Source organism: Mandrillus leucophaeus, unplaced genomic scaffold (assembly GCF_000951045.1).
Source record: "Mandrillus leucophaeus isolate KB7577 unplaced genomic scaffold, Mleu.le_1.0 Scaffold88, whole genome shotgun sequence".
NCBI lineage: Eukaryota > Metazoa > Chordata > Mammalia > Primates > Cercopithecidae > Mandrillus > Mandrillus leucophaeus.
The window spans coordinates 1,256,302-1,266,206 of record NW_012109585.1 but is presented as its reverse complement, the minus strand read 5'-3'; the positions used below and the strand labels follow the sequence as shown (position 1 = coordinate 1,266,206).

At 41.7% G+C, this 9,905-nt stretch overlaps 1 protein-coding gene and 1 long non-coding RNA gene across 3 annotated transcripts in view; both read left to right on the top strand.

Annotated features, from left to right (window-relative positions):
• LOC105531289 overlaps window positions 1–3,138 on the top strand; it is a 5,154-nt gene extending 2,016 nt beyond the window's left edge. Inside the window, exon 2 of the long non-coding RNA XR_001004776.1 lies at window positions 2,879–3,138. This is a non-coding gene — a long non-coding RNA (uncharacterized LOC105531289). The remainder of the gene's footprint in view (window positions 1–2,878) is intronic.
• A 1,207-nt stretch (window positions 3,139–4,345) lies between these two features.
• NME5 (NME/NM23 family member 5) overlaps window positions 4,346–9,905 on the top strand; it is a 26,840-nt gene continuing 21,280 nt past the window's right edge. The window contains exons 1-2 of one of the 2 annotated variants that reach the window (XM_011969171.1): window positions 4,346–4,390; window positions 4,938–5,071. In XM_011969171.1, coding sequence (XP_011824561.1) covers window positions 4,943–5,071 — 129 coding nt within the window. In that variant the 5' untranslated portion in view covers window positions 4,346–4,390; window positions 4,938–4,942. Of the gene's footprint in view, window positions 4,391–4,581; window positions 5,072–9,905 lie in introns of those variants that run through there. The other variant, XM_011969172.1, reaches the window with a different exon arrangement.

The window sequence follows — 9,905 nt, the reverse complement described above, 5'->3', positions numbered from 1 at the left end:
AGTGCAGTGGTGCAATCATGGCTCACTGCAGCCTTGACTTCCTGGGCTCAAGCAATCTTCCCACTTCAGTCTCCTGAATAGCTGGGACTACAGGCATGTGCTACTGCACTTAGCTAATTTTAAAATTTATTATTTTTTAAATTTTTACTTATTATTTTTTGAGACAGGTCTCACTCTGTCGCTCAGGCTGGAGTGCAGTGGCACATTTCATGGATAACTTAGCCTCAACTGCCCAGGCTCAAGCAATCCTTCCACCTCAGCCTCCCTAATAGCTGGGTCTAGAGGTGTGTGCCACCATGCTCAGCTAATTTTTGTATTTTTTTGTAGACATAGAGTTTTACCATGGTGCCCAGGCTTGTCTCGGACTCCTGGGCTCATGCAATTCACCCACCTCAGCCTCCCAAAGTGCTGGGATTACAGGTGTGAGCCACTGTGCCTGGCCTGATTTTTTTATTGTAATAAAATTTTTTCTTTGTTTGAAATGTTATTATTTTTCTTCAGAATATCACTAAGGAGGAATTTTTTAATTTTTTGTAGATATGGGGTCTCACTATATTGCCCAGGTTGGTCTTAAATTCCTAGTCTCAAATGATCCTTCCACCTTGGCCTTCCAAAATGCTGGGATTACAGGCAGGTAATCCCAGCCTATTTTGCATTTTTTATTTTCTTTTGAGACAGAGTCTCGCTCTGTCGCCAGACTGGAGTGCAATGATGAGATCTCGGCTTACTGCAACCTCTGCCTCCCGAGTTCAAGCAATTCTCCTGCCTCAACCTCCCGAGTAGCTGGAACTACAGGCATGCGCTACCACGCCCAGCTAATTTTTGTATTTTTAGTAGAGATGGGGTTTCACCATGTTGGCCAGGATGGTCTCAATCTCTTAACCTCATGATCCTCCTGCCTCTGTCTCCCAAAGTGCTGGGATTACAGGTGTGAGCCACCATGCTTGGCCTATTTTGGATTTTTATAGCATAGGTCATCTAAAATGCTGTCATAAACCTGTATGGTAATAGAGTGTAAAAGTTCATGATAGGACCTTTGGAGAGTCACTTGTCTGTGCTGCTATAGTACAATACCACAGGCTGGATAATTTATAAAAAATAGAAACCTATTTCTCTTTGTTTTGGTTCTGGAGTCTGGGAAGTCCAAGATCAAGGCACTGGTAGTTTTAGTGTGTGAGGTGGGTTACTCTCTGCTTCTAAGGTGATGCCTTGTTGTTGTATTCTGCAGAGGGGACGAACACTGTATCCTCACATGGCAGAAGGGACAGAAGGGTAAGAGGGCACTCTCTTCGATATGGAGCCCTTTTATAAGGATGCTAATCCCATTCATGAAGGCAGAGTACTCATGAGTTAATTACCTCCCAGAGGCCCCACTTCTTAATACTGTTGCACTTGGGATTAAGTTTCAATATGAATTCCAGAGGGGATACCATCATTCAAACAGCAGAGACAGAATGATACCATCATTCAAACAGCAGAGACAAACTTCTTTAGGTATGAGGAAACTAAAGCTCAGAGGTGCTTGGTCATGACTTGCTCGTGATCAACCGACAGTTAATAGCAGAGCTAGAACTAAGCCCCAGATTCCTACCTGCAGTTTGGTCTTCTTTCTACACTGCTGTGCCTTCTCTTATATATCTACTTTCTGTGTTTCATTAATATTGTTTTAATATTCACTTGATCCTTTTTTCATCTCCATGAAAGGAGAAAAAATTATTCTTAGCTTTTTATTTGTACAGTAAGAGAAGTAGATTAAATAATATATGACTGTACATTGTAAACAGCAAATAACTACTGTGTGATAAACTTATCATTGGTGCTGTTTACAACTTTGGTACCTGGGGCCAGCACTGCTCCTCTGATCGTATAGTGGCTTGACCTGTGGGCTCTGGAGTCGGGCTGCCTCTGAATTGGAATTTAGGCTGTGTGCCTTTCAGTGAGTACTTAACCTCTTTAGATTTCAATTTCTTCATCTGTCAAATGGAGATAATAAGGCCAGGGGCGGTGGTTCATGCTTTTGGGTAATCCCAGCACTTTGGGAGGCCAAGGAAGGTGGATCACCTGAGGTCAGGAGTTCGAGACTAGCCTGACCAACATGGTGAAACCCTGTCTCTACTAAAAATACAAATATTATGGCCGGGCGTGGTGGCTCACACTTGTAATCCCAGCACTTTGGGAGGTCTAGGTGGGCGGATCACGAGGTCAGGAGATTGAGACCATGGTGAAATCCCATCTCTACTAAAAATACAAAAAATTAGCCGGGCGTGGTAGTGGGCGCCTGTAGTCCCAGCTACTTTGGAGGCTGAGGCAGGAGAATGGCATGAACCCAGGAGGCAGAGCTTACAGTGAGCTGAGATAGTGCCACTGCACTCCAGCCTGGGAGAGAGAGCGAGACTCCGTCTCAAAAAAAAGCAACAACAACAACAAAAAACCAAGAATTAGCTGGGCATGGTGGCGCACACCTGTAATCCCAGTTATTCTGGAGGCTGAGGCAGGGGAATCGCTTGAACCTGGGAGGCAGAGGTTGCAGTGAACTGAGATTGCTCCATTGCAATGGAGCAACCAGAGTGAAATTCCGACTTTAAAAAAAAAGTGCAACAAGAGTGAAACTCTGACTTAAAAAAAAAAAAAAAAGGAGATATTAATGATACCTACCTTACAGGTTTATTGAAAGGATTGAGTTAGTATAGAAATACAGTGTTTGGCCTATTGTAAACAGGCAAATATTAACTGCTGTTGCTATTTTATTATCTGATGAGGGTTGTTATCTTTGTTACTGTTTTCATTAAGAACTGGTTAGTTCTTCAAGAGAACATGTTAGGTTATCATGTTTCACACAAAGGTTTGATTTTCTTTATTTTTTCTTGGTCACCTGCAGACCCATGGACTTAACTAGCCTGAAGAGAAATCTCTCTAAAGGTCGGATTCGCACCATGGCCCAATTCCAGCGAGACCTGATGCTGATGTTCCAAAATGCTGTAATGTACAATGACTCTGATCATCACATATACCATATGGCTGTGGAGATGCGGCGAGAAGTCCTGGAGCAGATTCAGGTAGTGTATGTAGAGATCTGTAGCCTCTGGAATCTTGATTTCAGATCAAGATTCTATGAGAATAAAGGTGATTTTGAGGTGACTTTGTGTTCTCAGAGTTTACTTTTAAAGGTGATTAAGGCCCTGAAGGATTGATAATGTGCCAGCTGGTTTGGAAAACCCTGAGCCTCACAGTAAGTCCAGCTTTGATAGTGAAGTCGTCTACGAATGCAGGCAGCAGTGAAGAGCTCTCAAGAGAGCTGAGGATAGACAAGTAATGGGAATTCCCGCTTCCAGAGCCTCAAGTCAAGGGCTAAACTTCAAAGAGGCCGGAGTCACTGTGTATTTTTTGGTTGCTTCATCTGTTGATATTAATGTATGTTCACACTTTCCCATCTTTAGGGGATAAGATATAGTAGCTAGAAGACATTTGTGGGTTTCTTTTCTGGGTAGCATCATACTTTAAAGAAAAAAGTATAGCTGAGTCTATTTGCCAAAAAAAAACCTTGCAATACTTCAGCGTTTAGGGTTCATAATAGCTTGCTATGTGTTCCTTAACCCTTTAGGTACTGAATATTTGGTTAGACAAAAGAAAAGGCTCAAGTAGTCTGGAAGGGGAACCAGCCAATCCAGTGGATGATGGAAAACCTGTTTTCTAACCTGCAGCTGCTATCCTGACTTTTTCTAGAGTTTCAACCTCTCCCCGAACTCTGACCTACAGAGGATCCTGGGACTTCTTTGCCATGTCCCTACTTTCTTTTCAAATAAGAATAATGCCTTAACTCACAACCAACGAGTCAAAGATGCATGTGGACATAATATAAAGAAAAAAAGGGGAAGCTGAGGTTTGGGTTTATGCCATAAATGTTGCCCACATCTTTGTTCCATAGGCTTGATTTAAAGACAATTCGATTAGATATTTTACTAAGCCTTTTACTCTATAAATAAATGTCTTTACACAAACGGAATATTGCTTTTTAATGACTAGATAAGCTGAGCATAGAGGGGACAGCATCATCCAGCGAAATGAAGGTATCTGACATGGGTCTTCTTACATTTACCACCTGGAAAGGAATGGGGGGGGGGTTCTTATCATTTATAGAGTAGGGATAATTGCAGCATCCTTCAAACTGGCAGAAGGATGACATAAGTTATGAGTAAAATGTCAGAAAACATCTAGTGATCTAAGATTCACAAGGAGAATAAAAATGACTGGCTGGTTCCCTTTGGTTAAAACGAACTGGCCAGATGCTGCAAGGCTCCTTGCTGGGATTGGCCCTCTGCAGCCACCGTCCTCACGCTGGGGCCTCAGGTCTCCTAGCAACAAGTTGTAGCGTACGAGGACGGCCGCGGAGGTGAGTACTTAAGAGTCAAATTCAGAATTTGCAGGTGCAATCCAGAAAGTCCCCGCGGACCCAGAGGCCCTGCTTTCCAATTAGGCCTGACCCTATGCACAGAGAGGTCTCTGCGGGACAGGGTCGCTTCACAGAGGCAGCCGACCGAGGCTGCTCACGCCCCGCTGTAGTGGTGTGTGGTTGCCCACCAGTCACCGCCCCCTCGAGCCCCCACCACCACCCGCCCCACCGCCCTCTGCTGCCTGAGGCTGTCGCTGGTTCCATACCTTCGGTCGCCCCTTGGCCTCTGGTCATGTGAGCCCATAGTCCTTTCCGCCTCGGTGACAGCGTGTACGAAAGGCGAGGCTCGATTTGGACATAGTAGGAATCCTATTATTGAGACCCTGTATATAGAAAAATATGGCAGTTTCTACCTTCATCAGTTAATAAAATCAAGTACCTACTATTGCTATTCTTAATCATAATTACATTGAATTTGCGATGGGGGGGAAATGCGTGTCATTGCAGTTGATACTGTTAAGAAACTCGCAATTTGTGCTCTGAAAAGCCATAATGGAGATATCAATGCCTCCACCTCAGATATATGTAGAAAAAACTCTGGCCATTATCAAACCAGATATTGTTGACAAAGAGGAGGAGATACAAGATATTATTCTCAGATCCGGATTCACCATTGTTCAGGTAACTTCTGGGTATGATTCATGCTTTCTTCCTCTCTGCCCTTAAAAAAAATGCTTATGTAAATGTGCCTACCCATTTAAACCCTTAGTGTTCAGCATTAAATTTAAGTTTATTCTTCTAAGTATAAAAGTTATATGTGATAGTTTTTAAGAAGATATAAAATGAGAAATAAAATGGACTTTTCCTTCACCTGTCCTCTCCCACCCCAAGTCCCAGGCTCCAGAGAGAGGCAACCTCTTAACACTTTCTGTTCTTCCAGGAGTTTTCTATGCATTTATACATATTTTCCCCCCATAAAACAGAGCAGTCCCTTTCCCTTGACCCCCTTTACAGAGTCCCTCAGATAGGATTCCAGATCAGTACATCTGAATTGATCTCACTCTTCCGAATTTCTGTGTAATATTTCCCTGTGTATTAGAACTACAATTTATTTACTTGATCCTCTATTGATGGAATTTTAGGCTATTGGTATTTTTTTCAGTTACTGCAAACATTTAATGTTTTAAGCCTTACGTTTGTTCTGCAATTAGTAAACATTGTCATTCTAGGGGTTTGAAAGTGAGTATAAATAGCATTGTTAAGGATAATCAAATAGAATTGAATATTTTTAATCTTCCTCTTTTATAGTTTTTTTTTGTTTTGTTTTTTGTTTTTTTTTTTTTTTGAGACAGAGTCTCCCTCTGTAGCCCAGGCTGGAGTGCAGTGGTACGATCTCAGCTCGCTGCAACCTCTGCCTCCTGGGTCTCGGTTCAAGCAATTCTCCTGCCTCAGCCTCCTGAGTAGCAGGGATTACAGGCATGCGCCACCATGCCCAGCTAATTTTTGTATTTTTAGTAGAGACAGGGTTTTACCATGTTGGCCAGGGTGGTCTTGAACTCCTGACCTCGTAATCCACCCGCCTCAGCCTTCCAAAGTGCTGGGATTACAGGTGTGAACCACTGCACCTGGCCTCTTTTATAGTATTCTTATTTGAATTTCCAATTTTTTATTTTCTCACATTTATACGTGTCATATTGCTTATTCAGTCAGTATTTTTAAAAATAAAGAGAAAATGGCCGGGTACGGTGGCTTATGCCTGTAATCCCAGCACTTTGGAAGGCCGAGGTGGGTGAATCATAAGGTCAGGAGTTTGAGACCAGCCTGGCCAATATGGTGAAACCCCCTTTCTATGAAAAATACAAAAATTAGCTGGGCATGGTGGCACGCACCTGTAGTCCCAGCTACTTGGGAAGCTGAGGCAGGAGAATCTCTTGAACTCGGGAGGCGGAGGTTGCAGTGAGCCGAGATTATGCCATCGCACTCCAGCCTGGGCAACAGAGGGATATTGTCTCAAATAATAATAATAATAATAATAATAATAATAATAATAATTATGCCATCGCACTCCAGCCTGGGCAACAGAGGGATATTGTCTCATTGTCTCAAATAATAATAATAATAATAATAATAATAAATAAATAAATAAATAAAATAAAGAGAAAATATCAATCTTCAGAAAAGACGTGGAATTTCAGTTGCGCTTCGAAGGACAGGTGGGGTCCGAGGGTAGGGATGGCACAAGGAAGTGTTAGGAAATATTTAATATAATTAAAGACTCAGGTAAAGAACTTTTTAGTAAACGTTAGGAAAACTGGTAGCCACTGAAAAAGTTGGATCAAGTATTATACACCAGGATAAACTCCAAATGAACCTGAGATCTAAATATTTAAAAAAATTAAATTGCACTCCAGCCTGGGCAACAAGAGCGAAACTCTGTCTCAAAAATAAAAAAATAAAAAAATTTTTAGGCCGGGCGCGGTGGCTCAAGCTTGTAATCCCAGCACTTTGGGAGGCCGAGACAGGCAGATCACGAGGTCAGGAGATCGAGACCATCCTGGCTAACACGGTGAAACCCCATCTCTACTAAAAAATACAAAAAACTAGCCGGGCGAGGTGGCGGCACCTGTAGTCCCAGCTACTCGGGAAACCCGGGAGGCGGGGCTTGCAGTGAGCTGAGATCCGGCCACTGCACTCCAGCCTGGGCGACAGAGCGAGACTCCGTCTCAAAAAAAAAAAAATTTAAAAGATTATATAAACAAAAAATGTCTGCACAATGAAATAAACACCATAAGCAAAGTCAAAACAAAACAAGCTTGAGGAAAAGATTTGCCACTCATAGACGACGGACTAGTCTTCCTAATATATAAAGAGCTCCTAGAAAAAGATAAAAATTAATCAGTAGAAAAGTGGGCAGAGCAGATGGATGGTCACAGAAAAAGAAAATCATTTTTAAAATGTATGAAATGATGCTCAATCTTTAGGTGGGAAAAAAAGCAAGTTAAAACTACACTGAGATTCCATTTGGCAAAAATATAAAAGTAAATGGCACAACCCCTGTCAAAGGGAATCTGACAGTTATCGACCAATACAACAGATGGACTTACCATTTAATCCAGCAGTTCTGCTCTTGGAAATCTGTCCTATAGAATTCCTTGTGCTCTTACTACCTGTCATGCGCAGAGCCCTGTTTAGTCCTGTCAGTAAGTGCCTGTATTAAGAAGAAGTGATATATATGCAGGTTATTTTTTGCAGCATTGTTTAGTTATCAACAAAAGATTGAAAATAACCCAGGTTGGGAGATTAGGAAACAGGACTAAATAAACTCTGGAGAACCCACCAAATTGCATAATGTGCAAATAATTTTAAATAGAAGAATGAGGAACCCATCTGTACTGTTATGGAAGAAAGCAAAGTGTGTAGCAAAAAGAGCAAAATAGCAAAAAAAGCAAAATCATGTGTACCAACCTTTTGTGATAGAGACAAAGTAATATATTCATGTTTGCCAATATTTGAAAAATGAAATTCTGGCGGAATAAAACAAACATTTGAAAAGGGTTGCCTATTGAGGGCAAGGAAGAACTGGTTAGATTAGGACATGGATAGGAATATGATTTTTCAGTACATACTTTTTTGTATTGCTTTGAATTTTTGAATCCTGTAATTATATTACCCATTAACTTTCGAAAAAACAAATGAAGTATACAGATAAAGGTGTCCCATTTAAGTTTTTTAAAAGGCCATATTTTGGCCGGGTGTGGTGGCTCATGCCTGTAATCCCAGCACTTTGGGAGGCCAAGGTGGGTGGATCACCTGAGGTCAGGAATTCGAGACCAACCTGACCAACACGGTGAAACACCATCTCTACTAAAAATATGAAAATTACCTGGGCGTGGTGGCACGTGCCTGTAATCTCAGCTACTAGGGAGGCTAGGACAGGAGAATCGCTTCAACCCGGGAGGCGGAGGTTGCAGTGAGTCAAGATCATGCCCCTGCACTCCAGCCTGGGTGACAGAGTGAGACTCCGTCTCAAAAAAGAAAAAGAAAAAGAAAAAAAAGGTCCATATTTAAAAAAATATTTAGTGACAAACTTAATAATTAAGTGGCTAGTGTTAATTATAAATTAAAAATTAGCCGGCCATGGTGGCTCAGGCCTGTAATCCCAGCACTTTGGGAGGATGAGGCGGGTGGATCACTGAGGTCAGAAGTTCAAGACCAACCTGGCCAACGTGGTGAAACCTTATCTCTACTAAAAATACAAAATTAGGGCTGGGCACAGTGGCTCATGCCTGCAATCCCAGCAATTTGGGAGGCCGAGGTGGGTGGATCACCTGAGGTCAGGAGTGCGAGACCAGCCTGGCCAACATGGTGAAGCCCCATTTCTATTAAAAACACAAAAATTAGCTGGGCGTGGTGGTGGGAGCATGTAATCCCAGCTACTTGGGAGGCTGAGGCAGGAGAATTGCTTGAATCCGGGAGATGGAGGTTGCAGTGAGCCAAGATTTTGTCACTGCGCTCCAGTCTGGGCAACAGAGCAAGACTCCATCTCAAAAAACAAACAAACAAAAAGTAGCTGGGTGTGGTGGCGCATGCCTGTAATCCCAGCTACTCAGGAGGCAAGGCTGGGGAATCACTTGAACCCGGGAGGTGGAGGTTGCAGTGAACTGAGATTGCCTGGGCAATGTACTGAGACCAGAAAAAACAAACAAACAAACAAAATTTAATGTAAATATATATGACACTTTCCCTGGTTAACTTTCAGAGCGAAGGCAGCTATGGTATATCCTTCATTTTTTGCTTTTATTGCGGTAAAATATACATAACATAAAATTTATCATTTTAATCATTTTTAAGTGTACATTTCAGTTGCATTAAGTACATTCACATTGTTGTACAACCATTACTACTGTCCATCTCTAGAACCTTTTCATCTTAAACTGAAACACTCTACCAAATGCTAACTCATTGCTTCCCTCTTCCCCATCCACAATAACCACTATTCTACTTGCTGTCTGTAGGCATTTGACTATTCAAGCTATCTCATTTAAGTGAAATTATGCAAGTTTTGTCCTTTGCGCTGTATGCTTTTAAAATAGGCTTGGGAGTCCATTGAACTTGAGGCTTTCCTGTCCCACCTAAGGGAAAAGCTGAAAAATGATATATCGTTTCAATAGATGGCAGTGTTGCCTTTGTTACAAACTAAGAGTTCTGTTCTGATAGTACTTGATATACTGCTCTTTGTGAAAATATTCAACCTAATTTCAGACGAGATTGGGCATGTTCAGGGTGGTATGGCTGTAGACTATCCAATATAATTTCAAAAAATTTCACCTGATCCAATTTTAAAGCAACCAATGGAATAATTGATTTAGTATCAATTTTAGTTAAAGATGAACCCTTAATTTTTAAAATTGTGCTACGTTGGCTGGCATACCTGCAGAAGATAGGTTCTCCTGCTTTTTAAGGGGCAAATGGCAGATAAGGGCTTACATTTCTTTTTTTTTTTTTTTTTTTTTTT